Here is a 20,849-nt window from a genome sequence, read left to right as displayed (position 1 = left end):
TTGCTATGTGCTCCCACTTCCATTCTGGGATTTCCAATGGCTGCAATTTCCCATATGGTCTTTGATGTAAAGCTTTCACTTGCTGGCATGCAAGGCAGCGCTCTACAAACGAGGCTATATCTCGTTTCATCCCGTCCCACCAAAACTTCTGTTTCAGATCTTGGTACATTTTGGTACTCCCGGGATGAGCGGTATAGGGCGTGTCATGAGCTTCACTCATGATCTCGTTTCTGAGTTCCTCGTTATGGGGAACACACAATCTTCCTTCAAAAAGAACGGCGTTATCCGTTGCCTCTTGGTAGCCTCCTGGCGTGCTTGTTCGGATCTTGAGACGAACTTTTTCCAAGCTCTCATCCGCTCTCTGGGCACTGACGATCCTTTCTCTGAGGTCTGGGACGGCTACCAGAGTTGCAATAATTGCTCTTGTCGTTGCCGGTGGCTGAACCACTTCTATCTTCAATTTGTCAAAATCCTTTACAAGCGCGTCCTCTTGAGTGAGAAGAAGTCCTAACTCGGATTGAGTTTTACGACTTAAAGCATCAGCTACTACATTAGCTTTTCCCGGGTGGTAGTTGATACCGCAATCGTAATCCTTCACGAGCTCGAGCCATCTCCTCTGTCTCATGTTCAAGTCTTTCTGCTCGAAAAAGTACTTAAGGCTTTTGTGATCAGTGAAGATTTCACATCTAACTCCATATAGATGGTGTCTCCAAATTTTCAAAGCATGCACAATTGCTGCCAGTTCCAGATCATGAGTGGGGTAGTTCAATTCATGTGGCCTTAGTTGTCGCGAGGCGTAGGCAATGACCTTTCCTTCTTGCATCAACACACAACCTAGCCCATTTTTGGACGCGTCCGTGAAGATCACGTATTCTTTATCGGCTGCTGGAACTGCTAGCACTGGTGCAGTTGTCAATTTCTTCTTCAGCTCTTGGAAGCTGGCTTCACACTCTTCGTTCCACTTATACTTGATTCCTTTGTGAAGTAATTGCGTCATTGGTCTCGCTATTTTAGAGAATCCTTCGATGAATCTCCGGTAGTATCCCGCCAAACCTAAGAAACTCCGGATTTCATTAGGTGTGGTTGGTGATTTCCACTCGCGCACTGCTTGCACCTTGGCGGGGTCCACCTTGATTCCATCTGCTGATACGATGTGTCCTAGAAACATTACTTCTTTCAGCCAAAATTCGCACTTGCTGAATTTGGCGAACAACTTCTCCGTCTTTAATGTCTCCAGGATGATTCTCAAGTGATTTTCATGCTCTTGGTCATTCTTAGAATAGATGAGGATATCATCTATAAACACTAAGACAAATTTGTCTAAGTATGGATGGAAAACTCGATTCATGAGGTCCATGAATACTGCCGGTGCATTGGTTAGACCAAAAGGCATGACAACGAATTCATAGTGACCATATCTTGTGCGGAAAGCGGTCTTGGGTATATCCTCTGGTCTGATCTTCAGCTGGTGATACCCAGACCTTAAATCTATTTTTGAGAATACACTGGCTCCCTTGAGTTAATCGAACAAATCATCTATCCTTGGAAGAGGGTATTTGTTTTTAAGCGTTAGTTTGTTCAATTCTCGATAATCAATGCACATCCTCATGGTTCCATCTTTCTTCTTGACAAAGAGTACAGGCGCTCCCCAAGGCGAGACACTGGGCCTGATGAAACCCAAGTCCAAGAGTTCCTGTAGTTGCACCTTCAATTCTTGTAGTTCCTTTGGGGCCATCCTGTATGGTGCCTTTGATACTGGGGCAGATCCAGGTTCTAGATCAATGGTGAAATCTAGTTGCCTGTCTGGAGGTAGTCCCGACAATATTTCAGGAAAAACTTCTGGAAAGTCTCGTACTATTGCCACATCTTCCACCTTCTTGTCTTCACTAGCTTCCCCGTTTAGGTAGACGAGATAAGCTGTGCTTCCTTCCTTCATCATCTCCTTTCTGGCTTGTAATGCGGATATCACTGGTACTCTTTTCTTCATACCTATGCCGTGAAATTCCGTCGGTTCCTTTCCAGGTGGTCGAAGAGAAATTTTTCGTTCACTACAAAGGATGGTGGCGTGATTCTCAGCTAGCCAGTCCATTCCTAAGATCATATCTACGTCCCACATGAGCAGAATATTAAGATTGTTCGCTACCATCTTAAGTTCTCCTATTTCAAATTCTACGTTCGAGCAAACATGTGTGGTGGTAGATCTTCCTCCTGAGGGTGTAGTGATTCTTAAGGCACACTTAGCTCGTTCTGATTCGATTTCTAAGGTATCTACGCAAGGGGCAGATATAAAAGAATGCGAGGCACCAGTATCGAACAGAATCATAATGGAAAAACCTTTAAGCTTGCCCATACGTGCCAGGTTTCCCTGGTTTTTCTCGGGCTGGTTTTGGGTGAGAGCAAAGGCTCTCGCCTGCTGCGGCAATGGTTGCTGCCGCCTCTGTTGCTGTTGACGCTGTTGGTGCTTGTGTTGGTATTGCTGCTGGTATGGCTGTTGTTGGCGGGGCTGGTGTTGCCCTTGAACTGCTTGCAGGGGCTGGGCATAAGTGGCCCTGATTGCCGCGCCCTGCTGTTTGTTGGGGCATTGTGAGGAGTAGTGGCCCTTCTGGCCACACGTGTAGCAACTGTCAGTTCCAGCCCTACAGACACCACGATGTGGTTTGTGGCATTTTGGACAAAGGGGAACTTCATTTTGTCTTTGGCTGCCTCCAGTCGGGGCAGGACCCTGTTGCTTCCCTTGTCCTTGTTGCTGATATTGTCTCAACGGCGCATTTCCTTGCCATGGCCTTTTGTTAGTCTGGTTTTCATTTCCTCCATGGTCGTTCCAGTTGCGCTTCCCTTTAAAGTTCTGAGGGCGTGCAGGTGGGTTGGCTGGCGCTGAGGTCTGTGGCGGAGCCAATCTTTCTACTGGCATCGCAGCTTCGATGTCTAGTGCCCTGTTCAAAGACTCAGTGTATGAGAGTCCACCATGACTAGCTAAAGTCATCCGAATCTCGTGCCTCAGACCAGCACAAAATTTCTCCGCCATTTTCTCATCAGTATCCACCTGTTGTGGAGCATAACGCGATAGATCGCAGAACTCTCTGTCATACTCTGTCACCGTTTTTTTCCCTTGTTTCAGGCTATAGAACTCAGCCTCCTTCTTCTTTCTGTAGCTTTTGGGAATATACTTATCGTATAATCCAATTTTAAAGTCTTCCCAAGTGTAAGCTGCCCATTGTTCGGGAGTCAGAGTCTTTCGGCGGGCTTCCCACCAAAAGTCAGCCGATCCGGCTAGTTGGAAAGACATGCACGAGAGTCGCTCCTCTTCTGTGCAGTGTAGGAAGGTGAAGATACGCTCCAAGGCGCGTATCCAAGCTTCGGCCTCGGCTGGGTCGCCTGTCCCAGTGAACGTGGGCGGATTCTGTCGAAGAAAAAGTTCTTCAGTCCTTCTAGCAGGGGGTGGAGGGGGTGGGGTAGGTTCCCTGTCGTTTCGCCGCCCTTCAGGTATTTCATCGCGATTTCCATCATTGTTAACGTTTCTCCTAGGGGGCGACCTCGTTTAGGCGGCATTCTGCAAATTACAAACACCCTTTTTAATACATTCTATACAGGAATCTCTAAGGCAATTAATAAGGAACTGTTTGTCAAATTTAACTTATCATAACTCCAAAACTAAGATATTAACAGGAACCGTTGCATACACAGGTCACATTATTCAAAGTTACTACATTCTTAACTGACTTGTGAAGAATAAAACCCGTAGAGAAACATAAAACATACACGAGATCGTCGCAGAAAGCCCATGCTAGGGTCATATATAGATATATCATGGAAAAAAAATTGCCTCATCGAGGGCTTTTACATCGTCAACCAAAACGTAAGTAAAGTCGATCCGAGTACTCCCTATGGTGTACCGGTTTACTAGCTAAGCAACCTCGCAAGGGTACTTAATCATGGAACGTCCTAGAGACCAACGTTTTCGTACTAATGCTAGCTAGAGACAACATAAATAAAATCATAGTCATAGGTTACAAAAATATCGGAAATGAATCATCGTTTCCGGAAAACATCAACAAGCTTAAAAATTATCAAATCCGCGAACCCTGAGTCGCGGTACGGCTGCTCCTTGGTGACGTTAGGGGGTCCTCCTCCGGATCCTCCTCGGGGTCCTCCTCCGGATCCTCCTCGGGGTCCTCCTCAGGATCCTCCTCGGGGTCCTCCTCCGGATCCTCCTCGGGGTCCTCCTCAGGATCGTCCTCCTTATCCTCGCCCGGCTCCCAGATGGGCAACGGAGTCTCTCCCTGGCCCTCGCCTGTCTCCCGCATGATCTGGGCTGAGCGGAAGATGTCGTCCACAATCTCACGGATCGGATCATCTCTGGTGCTGATCCTGACCGTGGTGCGAGGCTTGATCGGAGCTGGAGGTGGCACGGGCTCGGGATGAGTAATCCTCATCGTACCATACGGTACTGTACCATCATCCTCCTGCATAGGGGCTTTGCCCCTATCTATGAACTCTCTCAGGTTGGACATGACCCTGTCAGCGTTGGCCATGGCAGTCGAAAGCCTTGCTTCTGCCGTAGGTATCATTGGTGGTGGAGGAGTAGCAGCCCGGGCTGATGAGTCAGGAGGCGATGGGAAATCCCTGCGAGCCCGTGGACGAGAAGGGCCTGCCTCGTCATCGTGCCTACCACGGCGCCCTAGAACTGAGGCTCGTGGTGGAGGATCTCGGGGCAAGGCCATCGAGGGCTCGGGAGCAGTAGTGGGTGCTTCCGCTGGCAAAGGCGTCCCCACCTGTACGTAGTCTCCCGGCAGGATGTAGGGCCCTAGAGGGGCGCGGCCCCACAAGGTGAAACAGGCCTGAAGCTCCGCAATGAAGCTAGGGAAGTCTCCCGCGAGGTCGTGGTAATCCTCCCGGCGAAAGATGTAATGGGCAGAGATCAGCCTAGCCCATCCCTGCCATTCGGAAGGTAACAGTAAGATCAACCTCTGGATACCGTCATACCCTGATACTCCATGTACACTCGCTTCGACCCAGTGTCTGTGAAAACCTGCGAGAAATTGTCCGAGGTTATCCCCGTGACATGGAGCATAGGTGCGGTAGGACCGCTCGACCTCTTCTGGGCTAGCCCATGGGGGCAGTGGTCGTCGTCGGGTGAAAACAGTCCTCGCCATCTAACAAAGGAAGTTCTATCGTCAAAAGTAACACACGACAAGTAACTCTAAGCGATAAGGCTCTAAATATCTAAAATCGGAAAACAAGTTTGGTTCGATAACCATAACGTGCAAAAACATCACATCATCTAAATCTAGCATTTACACAAGCCATACAGGTTCTTAATACTTAATCACAGATTACCAATTCGACTTTCATATAGTTCTAATGTCGTTGTTTACCGATCTTAGGGCTTGTTATGCAATGATGATATACTCTTAGATCTAGCAACGAGCACTAAAATTTCAACAAAAAGTTAAAAAGGCCAAGCCAATTCGAGATCTCATCGTAGGAAAACACTCGAATATTTAAGCTATGCCCATGCCATTATCGTACTATTGGCGTTCGTTACGCTGCTCGATCTTCATGCTCGTGGTTTCATCATGCGACTCTTCGTGTGATCCCTCTTTTTCTATTCCAACCGTCCTTGTTGATGTCATCATAACATGAAGAAAAGTTAAGGCATCTCCTTAAGTTCTCTTCAATGTTCCGTCGTGTGAGTGAGCATATATAACTTAACAGTTCTAAGTTCTTGTGATTCATACAGTAGTCATACTTATTCATGCTTCATACATTTCAAGAAATTAACTTAATTAAAACTTGAAAGTACTTACCATAACCTCTGTTGAGCGTGACGAGATGTAGTGCCAAGCTTTTGTCAACTAGTTTAAAAGTATATTGACTTACTTAATCTAGACTCAACTTAGAAGGAATGATTAGTACTCAGAGCAAAAGAAACGCTCTGATACCATTCTGTCGCGACCGCACTTGCTAAGGATAGCAAATTCGGGGAAAACGCGACTAGGGGAGGGGAATTAGGAGCGGGATTAGAAAAGGGGCATGTTTAGCTTCTTGATGACTCGACTTGTATAAGGGAAACAATTGAAATTAACTAGAATTTAACGAAGGCCACAAGGGGACCGTACATAATATTATCCAAAAGGGGTACTCAACGAGTTTGAGTACATTGTTAAATAATACATATTGTTTGACAAATGACATAATATCATAACGAAATCAGTGTTCGCAGCGGAATAACAGTTTGAGTATATGTATGAAGACATATACTCTACTCTGAGGTAATCATCCTAGATTGACAAAAGCTCCGCTTGCACACTACATCCTCGATCACAGCTCAACCTGCACATTTATAAATACGTACAGGGCTAAGTACGAGAGTACTTAGTGGACACTTGCCGAAATTTACATACATGCATAATATTTTATTGTCAAGCCTTTAACAGTAGTAAGATACGAGGGTTTTCCTTTAAAGACTCGTATTTACCAAACATAATATCATTTCTTTCATCAATAACCCGCGCAGGCATTTTAATATCATTAATCACCATATCAGTAACTCGTGCCGAGAGGGAGGCCTCCCTCTACGGACACTATGATCGGCCAACCCGCTAGATGACTCACGATCACAAGGGTGTACACTAATTTCGAAGGGATTTGCGGTCCCATCCAGAATCCGAATTCGATTAACATCAGATAGGCAATTAATAACAAAACATAAAGCATTTAGGCATTGACAATATCATTCAAAATCATAAGCATAAAGTCTTAACAATTCTACTATATGGTTTTAGTTTATACGTAAGAAAGCCCACCTGGTAGTAGAGACTCACGACTAAGCCTTAAACTCTGGTGCCTGACCTTTAATACGAGAAAATAAAGCAAGATTTTAATACAAGGAAATTCTCAAATGAATGAGGATGCGTAATGTAATTATGCATGGCTCATATTCCTCTAATTATTGGTCCAACTATTGGATTAAAGCTCGTCCTATGAAATCGGATTATTAATCTTTAATAATCTACTCATCTTAAAAATAATCTAATTCACTTACTAATTAATAATTAGTAAGTCTTAAAATTTTCTCTAATTAAACTTAATAGAATAATTATGAAGGCCCAATAGGAATTTAATTCGAGCCCAAATGAATAAATTCAAAGCCCAATGCATAAATAACATTAGGCCCAACATCAAATAAATTCTAAAGCCCAACAAATTAAATGAACTAGGCCCAATTAAGAAAGCCCAAAATTTCAGCCCAAAGCTAATAAAAACTAAGCCCCAACCGAAAAATAATAGAAGCCCAAGGGAAGCCCAAAATGAAGGCCCAAAGCTTAACAAAATATTAAGCCTCAAACAATAAAAATTCGGCCCACCTAAACTCAAAATCGGCCCACCAAAACTAAAAAAAAATTGGCCCACCTAAATTAGCATCCGGCCCAATGAATTAGCATTTGGCCCAACTGAATTAGCATTTGGCCCAACTGAATTAGGCCCAGAACCCCTTTCTTCCTCAACACACGGCTTCTCTCTCTCTCATTTCTCAATCGCTGCTCAACCTCTCTCTCTCTCTTCCTCTCTCAATCCAGCCATTCGCCGCCCCACGTCCTGGCCTTTCCGGTCGCCGGTGAGGAGTTCCGCCTCCGTGGCTCCGCGCTCTGTTGCTGCTCGCCCGTTCCAGAATCCTCCCCCCCTCTCAATCGATCTGTTGCTGCTCCCTGTGTAGCTGCCGTCGCGCCTAAAAGCTGCCGTTCCAGCCGTCGTCGGCGAGCGGCCGCTGCCTCCCTCCGCGACGTCGCTGCTGCTGTAACCCGACGAGAGTCGGTCCCTTCTCTCTCGATTCGAAGCGTCGATGGAGCCCGAGCCCTAGTTCATCTCCTTCTGCAAATCGAGCTCTAGCTCCTCTCTTTCTGCAGAACGTTGTTGCCGCCGCCGTGGTTCTGTAATTCCGGCGACTTACAGTCGTCGTTCGTCACCGTTCATCCTCCCAAATCGGCGACAGTCCTCCTCTTCTCCCTTCTGGAAATCTCGCCGTTGCCACCGCTGTAGTAGGGAGGTCGACGAACTATCGGGGTCTCGATCGCTTGTCGCCACGGCCTCTGCCTTCTCCTTCCTCGACTCGAGTCCAAGGCTTCCTTCGGCGGAGCCGAAGGTCGCCGCTGCTGTTTAGATCCGACGAGCAGCGGGCTCTGCTGCCTATGTGTATCGTCGATTGATCTCGCTCGTCCGCCGCCGCTGACTCGAAGCCGAGTCGAGCAGAGCAGTCGGCTGCTTCCTTGGACTCGACTGAACAGGGCCGTGTCCCTCCCCCCTCTAAACGCTAAGTCAATCTATATCTCTACTGTAAAGTCTCGTTTTTCATAATGGTTATGCAATAAATATCACCAAGCACTGAACTTTCTATTGTGATTATGTCATGTGGTTTGAAGCTTGGGGTTCTCTCTTGTTTGTGTTCTAGAGTGCAGTGAAGTATGCATATAATGGTTCTCTTATCATCTGTGAAACTGATCAAGTTATGCGCCGCATTTTCTGTATTCCTAATGGAGTTGAACTTAAATGTGTTGTTGGTTGTGAACTGTGATTTCCCAATGTATGAAGCATGCTCTGTTGGGTGTGAAATGTATATACGAGAGTAGTGAACTGTAAAATACCTTGAGAGTTTGCTTTGGTTGGAGATTGCAGTTGAATTGAACAAACAGCAGGTGTTTCTGAAATAATGGAATGGGTCTTTGCATTAATGCAGGTGGAAACATGGAAGAAGGTAGAGCATTGAAGTCAAGCTTACCTTGAGAATGCTTGGCAGAGAAGGAGTGCAGATTCCTGCTGTTGCTGCTGAGTGTTGAATGGAGAGAGTGGTGGTTTGAGGAGTGAAGTGTGGAGTTTAAACTAGAAGGCTGTATTGTTGGAGTGTGAGAAGTGCAGCAGGCTCAAGAGAAGGGGAAAATAGGGGAGTGTGCAGCTGCTGCAGCACATGTCTCCACACCCTTTTCCTTTTTCCCATTTTCTTAAACTTGGGTGTTGTGGCAGGGGTGCAGCAGGTGGGAGCTGCCTGCTCCAGCCGCATGGAAAGGGGGAGTAGGGGGGGTTAGCTGCTGCTGCTACAGCATACATCCCTTCACCCTTTTCTTTTCATCATTTCCCCTCTTTTTCCTTAATTTAAGGGGGCTTGGCAGGTGGTGGAGTAGGAGAATGGTAGAGTGTAAACCGTAGGGAGTGCCCTTCTCTTCCCCATTATCTTGTTGCGGATGTGTAAGCATAGGGAGTACCTCTCCCTTTTTCATTCTCTTTTGTAAAGTTGTGATGTGATCTCAAAATGTAATCTAAATAAAATATGTGATGTGATCAAATAAAATCCTTCAGTGTTGGTTGTTCTGTATTTGAACTTTGGTATCGAGTTTTTCTAATGTCGAGCACTTGTATTCAGATACAGATTAATCGAATAATTCTTGTATCTGATATCTATATTGTCTTGTAAAAATCTAAATTAAAACTGTAGATTGCTAAATTAAATCCATAGATTTAATTCGATCATCATTAAATTAAATCCGTAGATTTAATTAGCTACAAAGTCGGAAATAATTCACGACTTAAGGAACAATATGAATAATTATAAATAACCTCCATCTTGATTAATAGATAACACAACTTTGCTAAGTTGGTTATAACCTTGAATAATAATTATTCATTGATTCAAAGATTAACGTCGCGATTTTAAACACGCGAAGATAAATAAATGCATACTGCTAGTGTAGCGACTCTGTTTCCAAATTACGTAATTCAGAATCATAGTTGGAATTCATAAAGCGTTTCATTTACTAAAAAAAAGATTTAATAAACACGCAATACTGGACTTAAATAAATATAAAAGAGCGGGTTGTTACACATATAGCCTCTGTAAAGTGAACAACTCATTTCTTATTGTCATAGTAAAATATAGGAAATTGTTGCAATCTTTCTTCATAGTTGCTTGTTTTGGGCCTGACACTCTCTATCTGTAAAGTGAACAATTCATTCTTTACTGTCATAGTAAAATATAGGAAAGTGTTGCAATATTTCTTCATAGTTGTTTGTTTTTTTATTGAATCTAATTTGCATGATAAAATATATAAATGAATGTCAAATGCCAAATGAATACAAGAACAAAGAAGTTTTGAACATTGTATTAAGTGTGTCGAATAAAATCGTAATTAAATAATTCAAGGAAGATGTGTATAGAATATTTGGGTTTCCAAAAGGAAAAGAATTGTTAATAAAATGAAATAGAACTTTGAAACATAATTGAACATAATGTTTTATTGAAATTTGGTCAGACTTTTTATAAATTTGTTTTGAATTTTCATATTTCTTTGATGAACGTATATTTATTATTTTATGAATATATTGTGTGTGATAAACTATTTGGTTAGTAAAACTTGTTTGCCGACACAACAAATTATATTCAACAAATCAGTAAAATATGTTCACCAGAATTAATAAATTATTCATTGCAAAAATTGAGTTATGTTCATCTAGAAAATGAGATTTGTTCAATAAAGTTCAAAGGCTATAACTATTTGTTCATACAAAACGATTAAAAATTCATTATACTAAACGAAAATATAATTTCATCAATCTGAAAAAGTCTACCAAAGTTCAAATGATATAACTATTTGTTCAGTAAATTGCGTTCAAATTAGTAAAATATGTTCATCAAATCAATAAAATATTTTCATCATAATTAATAAATTATTCATAGAAAAAATTGAGTTATGTTCATTTAGAATATGTTCATCAAATCAGTAAAATATGTTAATCATTATTAATAAACTATTTTAATGCATGTTCATCAGTAAAATATGTCTATCAATCCGGGAAAGTCTACCAAAGTTCAAATGATATAACTATTTGTTCAACAAATTGCGTTCAAAGTAGTAAAATATGTTCATCAAATCATTAAAATATGTTCATCATAATTAATAAATTATTCATTAAAAAAATTGAGTTATGTTCATTTAGAATATGTTCATCATAATTAATAAACTATTTTAATGCATGTTCATGAGTGTTATCATCATGTTCAACAAAATATTATTCGATACTTTTTAAACGTACTTAAAAAATTGTCAGAAATATTTAATGTTTATACAAGTACATTATGTTGTTTGTTTCGATGAAGTGATAAAATTTTACATAATTAAAATAGTACTGGTATATTTTAAATATAAAATTTTTGCTGTTTATGTGTAAGCAATATACGTTCAAGATAATTTCGCTTAATGTTGATATAAAATATGTCCGAAACAATTACAATTTTTTTTATCTAATCAATTGAGGAACAAATCTACATGTTTAGTTGAATGAATGTGGCAGAAGAAAAAAAGTCAACAGTGGAATGCATAACCGCTATCTAACGTATCTACACATTAAGATCTTCCATAACTAAGAAAAGCTTATTGCGGTAATTACAAGATTTGGTAAATAGTAATTTACCTATATATCCTTTCATAGTTAGACGCTGTGTAAAATCAGACTACATCTAAACCGTTCGATTGTCAAAATTCAATGGATATGATTTCTTCTCATTTCTCAAAATATTTATGCTTCTCAATAGAACTTTTCCCTATATATATATATATATATATATATATATATATATATATATATATATATAGGGGAGTGTTAGAATAAAAACACTCTTAAGTGTATAAAATATAAATGATTTTCAGCCCTTAGATCATCAAGATCTACGGTTGATTCGTAACCCTGTTGGATGAATTCGTGGTCCTGGGTTCGAATCCCAAAGGTAGCAAAAAAATTATTTTTCACAATTCGTAACCATGTTTGATGAATTCGTAACCCTGTTGGATAAAATTCGTACATTAAAAAACGTTTATAGTTATATTTTAAGAAGTGTTTTTACCGTAGCCCTCCCCTATATATATATATATATATATATATATGGATGGGATCAAGTGAGAATTTAGGAATTTGTGACACCTAAGAACAATCATACACCATTGATTAATGTTAATCCAATGGTTCTAATTAATAGATGATAATTAAAAATTAAATCACCTACCAAAATGTAACAACCGAATTTTGTGTAAAAGGGCTAATAAGTAATTATTCTTGTGAATAAAAAAGGCAAGATTTTAGATCCCTAAATTACTGTTGACTTAAGGTGAAAACTTGATTGGGATTTGCCCCTTCTAAAACGCAGATTTACCCCTTCTTCCTCATAGAATTCGTCTGCCATTATCGAGGAATAAGAAGTTTTTCCAAGATCCAACATCCGGCGACTCATCCTTAGAACGCCGCTGTTCATCGACGCGGAGGTCAAAGGTTGGTCGATCCAACATCCGGCGACTCATCTTCTATGAATGTATGTATTTTACACCTCTCTGAATATTATTTTGTGGATTTCTGGCGACGTGAATAGGAATTGTTTACCGCTGAGATATTTTAATTTAAAGGGGATTTTTTTCGACGAACATATTTTAATTAATTGTGCAGATGCAGACAGTGTCGGGTTTCACTGGGAAAAATGCTTATTCGGGCCATTGTCGTAAGAAGAATATTTTATTGTTCATGTGCTTAGATGTTTTGTTCATGAAAGTATTTGTTCATGCATGTTCGATATTTGACATGAATATTATGGGTTTGAATCTGGAGTTTGCTTTGTTCATGACTTCTTTCTTCCATGAATAAAATGAGTTTGAATATAAACTTGTGTTGTTAATGTCTGGAATATACTAGGAGTATAACTATGAATACGAGCAAGCCTTATTCATGTGAGTTGTTCATGAGTGATTTTTTGGTTGTATAAATATACCAGTATTTGCGCTTAAAAAAAATATCAGTATTTGTTCGTTTCATTTTGTGCATGAACATAATTTGGATATGCGTTGTACTTGTGTGAATATTTAGTGTAAACATGAATATGTTATGGAGTTGTTCGTTGATTACTATAGCTATGAATATATTACGTTTGAATAGTATTTTGAATTGTTCATGTATATAATGTTCGATGAATATAGCGTAAGAAAAAATATTCATCATTATGCATGGCTAAAAACGAATATAAATATTGCTCTGAGTTTAATTCGAGATTTGTTCATGTTTCAATATACATCGATTTTTCATTACTATGCCTAATTTTTCACAGGGTTATACCTCATGCGCCATTTGGAGACTTTTATGGGAGATGGTTCAACAAGTTGGAAGTGTGGAATGTCGTCATCGTCTCCATGTCATATGAGCTGTATGCGAGTTTAATATTGTGGCACAATTTTGAGTTGCGAGTTCAATGATGTGAGGGGGAAGCTGCTGAAATATGCGGCTGCACATTGTCTGGAGTTGTGCAAGAATAGCAACTTCAATGCTAACTACGTCTTGCTTGGATGATACAACTCAATTTTCATGAATAAGTGTTAGACATTAAACAATTTTTATGTTTTAGGCCATTTTTCTATAGGTCAAAGACCCGTTATTACATTTGACAAATTGGAATCTAATTTATGCATATTGGTTGTTCTAATTTGCTCGCATGTGGTTATGAATAAATATATGTTGAAATTTTTTAATATGTTCCATTGTTTAACACTTAAACATGTGAACATAGAAAGAATGGGCATGAATGTTGTTCATGTGAATAATTCTATTTTGAGATTCTTACTGTGTTCGAATGAACAACATGAATATGATTGGGGTGTGAATAACATGAATATGAGCAACAACAACATGAATAATTACATTCATTGTTTTGCTGAATAAAACTATACGCAATGATTGAACAACTTTGCCGATAAAAATATTCGAATGACCATAAAGGTATTTAAAATTACATAAAATAAGAATCAAACTCATGAAACATTTAATCCAATTAGAATTCACTTTTGTTGTTCGACACTTGAATCAAACTCAGTCTGATTTAACTTTTCATCCTCATTTGTTGCCTGAACAATCAGAATTCACTTTTATATTCACATGAACACTAAGAACATTGTTATGTGAATCAAACTCATGAACAACCGATTACTAAGAACATGAAAGTGGAATTCACTTTTAAATCAAACTTAGTAATTGTTATGTGAATCAAACTCATAAAACATTCAAAGTGAATTAAAACATTAGAATTCAAGTGTTGAAAACAAAACAATTTAAAGAATATAAAAGAAAACTGAGATCCACGTAAATAATTAAGCAACAAATGATGATGGAATTAAGACATGAACAACCGATTACTAACCTTCGTCAGACATTGTTAAAACTATGCGTAAGTTACATGTTCTAAATGGCTTTGAAATTTTTATTAATAAAAGATAAAATCACAAACATATTTTCGTGAGTTAGTGGGTTAGATTCAAAGATATGTTTGTTTGACCAACACGTAAAATACCATAATTATGTGATATCATTTGCATGAAATAAGGAAAGTAACAGATTTGGTGAATTGATGAAATACATAATTACCCTTTAAGCATATATTTATAGGTTGAATGTGAATAGCATATCCAGCCGTTAGATTCACAAATTAGATGGCTATGATTAATTCTTAGGTGTCATAAAAATATGTCATTCTCACATGACCCTCCCTCTATATATATATATATATATATATAGAGAGAGAGAGAGAGAGAGAGAGAATGGATCCATAGAGAATACATCTTTTTTAGAGAATAGAGAATTAATATCCACCCTTAGATATGGATGATCCGACGGTTTTGATAATTCAATTTAATGAAATAGATTATTATACGAAAGGGTGTCTTAGTAATTGGCTTTTAAATTGTAACCGCCCAATATGCAATCATAGTTGACCGAATCTTGATATTTTAGGTAGTTAAATTTCATATATATTTTTTTAGTTTTTTACTTATTTTTTAGCCGCTTTTAATACCTAGGTTTACATTAAGCATAATTTGTTTTCAATTTGTTTTAATCAAGTTTTTCAGTTCAATACGTTATTTATATATGTTTACATTACATTTTGAAGAATTATCATTTTTGCTTACTCGATCATCCTCCATTTGTTGATGTGGTAAAAATATGTAATTGAATATTCAAAATATTAGTAGATTTTTTCATATTATTATATTATTTATTCAGTATAACTTATTGATTTATTCGTATAAATGTTACTTATTCAGTAAACTCTTACACCATATTCATAAAAAATATTCGAATAATTTATTTAAATGTTCGTAATTTTGTTACGCTTATTCAAAAAAAATTATGTTAAATATTTTTACAATTCTCAATCAAATATCAATATTCAGACTTCTTTACTCGAATGTTTATAATTTTATGACGTTCATTCGAAAAGCTTCATGCTAATCCATTTTTATAAATCACTGAACAAAATATTTTATGTCAGCAAGAAAAACTTGGATATTTTATTTAGATGTTCGTAATTTTATTATGCTTGTTCGAAAAGTTCTATGTTAAATATTTTATGTGACAAAAAAATTCAAATATTTTATTTAGACGTTCGTAATTTTGTTAGGCTTCTTTGAAAAGTTCTTTGTTAAATATTTTATGTCAGCAAAAAAAATTAGAATATTTTATTTTAGATGTTCGTAATTAAATATTCTAATTTTTTTTACGCTTGTTCGAAATGTTTTAAGTTAAATATTTTATGTCGGAAGAAAAATTCGAATATTTTATTTAGATGTTCGTAATTTTTTTACGCTTGTTTGAAATATTTTATGTTAAATACACTACTACAAAAGTTTACATACATAACAGTGCATAGATAACGGTTTTTTTCAAAAACCGTTATGTATGAGCGCACTTTTAGGAATAGATAACGGTTTTCGAAAAATCCGTTATCTATGTAGTGTTGTCTATATGCATAGATAACGGTTTGAACAAATGCGTTATGTTTTTGCGTTATCTATTAGTTGCATACATAACGGTATTACAAAACCGTTGTGCCACCGTTATCTATGACCATCTTTTATAACGGTTTATTTATAACGTTAAAGAACCGTTATGTATAAGAGTCATTTACAACGGTTTTTGAACCGTTATGTATGAGCGTCTCTAAAAACTGTTATGTATAATTTTTTTTGTTAATTTTTTTAAAATAATATTATATTATATTATATTATATTATATTATATTAAAAAATAACAAATAAATTGTTTATCCTAAAATGTGAATTTATTCCTAAATATAGACTTTGAGAAATAAAAAAAAAAACTCATAACATTTTTTTTATTAAATAACACTTAAATAAAATCTGAAAATATTATTAGAAACCTAAATACCCAAAATTGAATAATAAAAATTAAACAAAAGAAAAAAGAAAAAGATTTCGGTTCCTAAAATTTGAAAATATTATCAGCCCTAACCTTCGCCTCCCCCCAAATCCGAGTCCGCCGCGCCTTCCCCGAGTCCGCCGCGCCCCCGATCTACCGCGCCTTCATCCAGCTCCCCCAGTCCATCGCGCCCTCGGTCTGCCTCCGTCTGCCCCAAAATCAGCGTATAATTCCCCACCTAACCAAACCCTAACACTCTCTTTCTCTCTTGTCCGCCACTCCACTACTCCAGTCTGTCGTGCCCTGGTCTTCTGCGCCTCCGTCTGCTTTCCCCAGGTCCGCCGTACCTCCGGTCTGCCTCCGTTCACGCCTCCTTTGTGAGCCTCCGTCCACCCTGCCAGCAAGCTCTGCCTCGCTCCACCTCGGTCGGCCTCGCTCTGACTTGCACCGCCTGCTCCTGGAATATTGACGCCAAATCCTAGATTTGTGGCCATGGTTTCTATTGCTTGACTTTTAATCCCGCTATGTCATTTCTCTTCTCTAATATTGTTCTTCTAATTTTTATATGTTATAAATTTGCAAATTTGGGATTAATTCATGGATTTTCATATTTGGGATTTGTGGTTTTCAAACCCTAGCTGTGATGAAGAGAAGAAACGGGTCAGAAAGATGGGTTAGGGTTTTCCAGACTCCAGTCTTCGCGCGCCTCCACGATCTGCCGCGCCGCTTCCTTTTCAGACCGCCGTCCGTCTGTCCACTGGCAACTCATGCACACCGCACACACACGGTAAGCCCTCTCTTTCAGAATTAGAATTACAGTAGGAAGTTTTTGGAATTAGAATTTCAAATTTGCTTGAATTTGTTTCAAATTTTACTCTGTTATTGTATAATGTGTATAGCTGTGTGATGAATTTTACTCGAATCTTTGTGAGTCTTGCTTATTACTCAGCTTGATTTTCTGCTCTTCCGTTGTCAGCGGCAACATCTCGCTCAAGTACTTGCCCGTGAGCTTCAAGTACTTGCCCGTGAGCTTCGCTCAAGTAATCTGCGCTTCCATTTCATTGTTGTATATGAATTTTTTATTTTAGTACCTGTTTTAGCTGTGATTGCTGGTGCATTTGTACTTTGTAGTCTTTGCACTTTATATTTCCGAACAACTGTACAGGTGAGTAACCTAATTTCTTGATGTCAATGACAGATAAATGATCACTATGAGTTCCCTCTTCAACTTGATCTTGATAGAGATGATGGCAAATACCTGTCACCTGATGCTGATAGAAGAGTACGTAACCTCTATACACTGACCGATGATGAGATTTTCTACCATTCCAGTTGCTGAGTACATGGAGGAAGTTTTAACAAATCCGAAAGCCGGATTTTACATGAATCGTGATGTTTTTGGACTTTGGAGCCAAGGGGGACTTCATTACGTCCCCGGAAGTCAGCCAGATGTTTGGAGAGGTCATTTTTCAGTTCTATAGTTTTAATGATTATAAGCAATATCAGTTTTGATGATTGTTATTGTTTGCCTCTGTATTTTAATGGCTTAAGCAATAGAATTTTCACCACTCTAGCAAGATTAATGGCTTAGATGAAGTAGTTGTGGAGTAGTTAATGCAGTTTGCATATGATGCTCAATAATCTGGCTGTGTTCCTTCAGTTGATTGGTGTTTGGGCAGTGTGCCTATGGGAGCAAATGGGACAGCCTGATAGGATCAACCTAGTCGAGCTTGGACCGGGCAGAGGAACTCTGATGGCCGATCTTCTGCGTGTATGGCTTAGGCTCTGATGTCGGTTTATATAATTTATAGAAGTGCAACTTTGTTTGTTCATATTTTGACTGTTGGTATCTTGTCATTTAGGGTGTATCCAAGTTCAAGAATTTCACAGCTTCTTTGCAATTACATTTGGTTGAATGCAGCCCAGCGCTGCACCAACTCCAGTATCAGAACTTGAAGTGCATGGATGAAGATGCTCTGGTACAAGGTGCATTAGCACATTAGCAGGGAATCCCGTGTCGTGGCATGCAATGCTTGAGCAGGTTCCTACAGGATGTAAGGAATTCCTGTTTTATGATTCATAATATTATTTCTTTATTAACCCAAATGGTAGGATGGTCATGGAGGACATATATTTTGTATGCAGAAGCTCAGATTAACTGGCTGGTTGGTGGAATTCTCAATCATCATTCTCCCTCGTTTCTTTATATATAGGATAGTAATATCTCCAGTAATGATCGGGCAAATTAATATTTTATGGACACATCATGTAAATGGTTTTTGTTTTTGAATTGCATACAACAAATAATCCTAAATGTCTCTCAGGTATAAGTTTGATGATGAACGAGTGACAAAAGAAGATATGAAAAAGGCATTAGATGAGCTGTATGGTGGTGAAGAAGAAGTAGGTTTTTGTGATATTATTTTTCAAATGACTGTTTCTCCATCAAATGTTTAGACAGGGTCATTCTGCATACCCATTTTTCATAAATTTGAGACTTTTGAGTCTCAAGTTTTCCTATATGAACTCTATGGGAAACTCCTTCCTTAAATGACCGTTTCTCCAATCAAATGTTAATTAGACAGGGTCATTCCTTGCCTATTCAACTGGTATAATCTGTATACTCATTTTTCATAAATTTGAGACTTTTGAGTCTTAATGTGCTGCAGGTTGACCTAACAGAATATTTGGAGAAACATGAATTTGTATTTGATGCTGTACTAAACGAAGAAGTGTCAAATGATGAGGTAATTATATCCCATGAAATGAATCTATATTAACCTGAAGTGGATCTTGTACTGTAATAGTATTTACTTAATTCTGGCTCACATTTAATTTCTTTAGGTATATCATGAAACTGTAGAGCCTATCATTCCCATAATTTTCCAACGTACGAAAGCTACTTGCTTTGCTTATGGGCAAACAGGTAATAACTTGCTATCCTATAATCAGGTGGAATTGTGTGCTGTATACTTTCTATTTGTTGTCTGACTTGTTTTAATTTCCTCTATGTAGAGTATCAATCTTGAAATGATTTTAGTATCTAAACTCAACCAGAACCCAAAAAGAAAAGTCTTGATAAAACCTTTTTCTTTTTCTTTGATGTCATCATTAGTTTCTGCATCCCTTTTTTGTGTTTACTTTCTCCTATTCAAAATTTCATCAATCTCTAATTTATCAGGAAGTGGCAAAACATATACAATGAAGCCACTGCCCCTTAGAGCAGTGAGAGACATCTTGAGGCTCATTCATCATACCTACAGGAACCAAGGCTTTCAGTTGTTTGTCAGCTTCTTTGAGATATATGGGGGGAAACTCTTCGATCTGCTCAGTGATAGGAAGTAAGCTGTTTTCTGGGTTTTTTGTTGGCTTTCACCCTCCAGTGCAATCTCAACAAGTTCTTGAGGACTTGGTGCTAGAACACATAATATGATAGATTTTTGTTTTAGCTATAAGATAGTTGGTACTTTCAATTTTGAATCGAAATATGCAATGATCATATGTACTTGATACTTGGTTCATTCGGATGATAATGTACGAATATTTTGGATAATATATAATATTGTTATTGTTGATTTTATCATTTTGTTGTTTTAAAGTTATTTATTTATTTCTTTATATAAATAACATAAAAATTGAGAAAAAAATATTAAATATTAAAGATAATGGTTAAAATCGTTATAAAAGGTACAAAAAACCGTTATCTATGCCTTACAAAGATAACGGTTTAAACTGTTATAAAAAGTATAAAAAACTGTTAACTATAATATGGAAAAAAAATATTATATAATACATAACGGATAAATTCTAATACATAACAGTGGAAAACCGTTATCTATATCTTACAAAGATAACGGTTTAAACCGTTATAAAAAGTATAAAAAACTGTTAACTATGTTATGAGAAAAAAGAAATATTATATAATACATAACGGATTAATTCTAATACATAACAGTCGAAAACCGTTATCTTTTTCTTACAAAGATAACGGTTTAAACCGTTATAAAAAGTATAAAAAACTGTTAACTATAATATGAAAAAATATATATTATGGAATAGATAACGGATAAATTATAATACATAACAGTCGAAAACCGTTATGTATAATCAATATAGATAACGGTTTTATAACCGTTATGTATGTGTGGTTGTACTGTTATCTTTTCCCTTCATAGATAACGGTTTTATAACCGTTATGTATGTGTGGTTGTACTGTTATCTTTTCCCTTCATAGATAACGGTTTTTAAACCGTTGTGTATGACACCTATAATAGATAACACCACTATACACAACGCTTTTTTTGCTCATAGATAACGGATAAAATCCGTTATCTATGAGCGTTTTTCTAGTAGTGATATTTTTAGAATTCTGAATCAGATATCAATAATATTATTCACGAAAATTGACCCACGAAAATTCCTTGCAAATTATTTAACAAAATTACCTGCAAATTTGACCCACGAAAAATTAAGATTAACGATTGCAGATTGTTAAATTGTTTATGAATATTTGAAAAAAAAATTTAAAGCACACAAACCTTACCAAGTTTCAGCCGTCGTGAATGGCGGTGAAATAGGGATAGAGTAGTTACCATTTCAACGAAACTTACATATTTA

At 37.9% G+C, this 20,849-nt stretch overlaps 1 protein-coding gene and 1 long non-coding RNA gene across 14 annotated transcripts; both read left to right on the top strand.

Annotated features, from left to right (window-relative positions):
* Positions 1-12,163: 12,163 nt before the first annotated feature.
* On the top strand, positions 12,164-13,454 carry LOC130988203 (uncharacterized). Its single transcript, XR_009090011.1, has 3 exons — positions 12,164-12,352; positions 12,484-12,535; positions 13,136-13,454. It is a non-coding gene; the product is annotated as an uncharacterized LOC130988203 (long non-coding RNA).
* Positions 13,455-16,263: 2,809 nt separating this feature from the next.
* LOC130988201 (kinesin-like protein KIN-13B) lies at positions 16,264-19,815 on the top strand. Of its 13 annotated transcripts, XM_057911982.1 has the most exons (11): positions 16,292-16,727; positions 16,871-17,019; positions 17,209-17,272; positions 17,431-17,693; positions 17,893-18,003; positions 18,095-18,286; positions 18,378-18,397; positions 18,557-18,635; positions 18,902-18,979; positions 19,077-19,158; positions 19,414-19,815. In XM_057911982.1, exons 6-11 carry the CDS (start codon positions 18,257-18,259, stop codon positions 19,575-19,577), a joined length of 453 nt encoding a protein of 150 aa, XP_057767965.1. In that variant the 5' UTR covers positions 16,292-16,727; positions 16,871-17,019; positions 17,209-17,272; positions 17,431-17,693; positions 17,893-18,003; positions 18,095-18,256; the 3' UTR covers positions 19,578-19,815. The 13 variants fall into 13 exon arrangements, 9 of the variants coding, with proteins under 9 accessions (XP_057767970.1, XP_057767968.1, XP_057767965.1 ...); XR_009090007.1 differs by lacking the exon at positions 18,378-18,397; XR_009090010.1 differs by lacking the exon at positions 18,557-18,635.
* The last annotated feature ends 1,034 nt before the right edge of the window (positions 19,816-20,849 follow it).

Source organism: Salvia miltiorrhiza, chromosome 6, assembly GCF_028751815.1.
Source record: "Salvia miltiorrhiza cultivar Shanhuang (shh) chromosome 6, IMPLAD_Smil_shh, whole genome shotgun sequence".
Lineage (NCBI taxonomy): Eukaryota > Viridiplantae > Streptophyta > Magnoliopsida > Lamiales > Lamiaceae > Salvia > Salvia miltiorrhiza.
The sequence above is the reverse complement of the archived record's forward strand: the minus strand, read 5'-3'. Positions and strand labels throughout refer to the sequence as shown.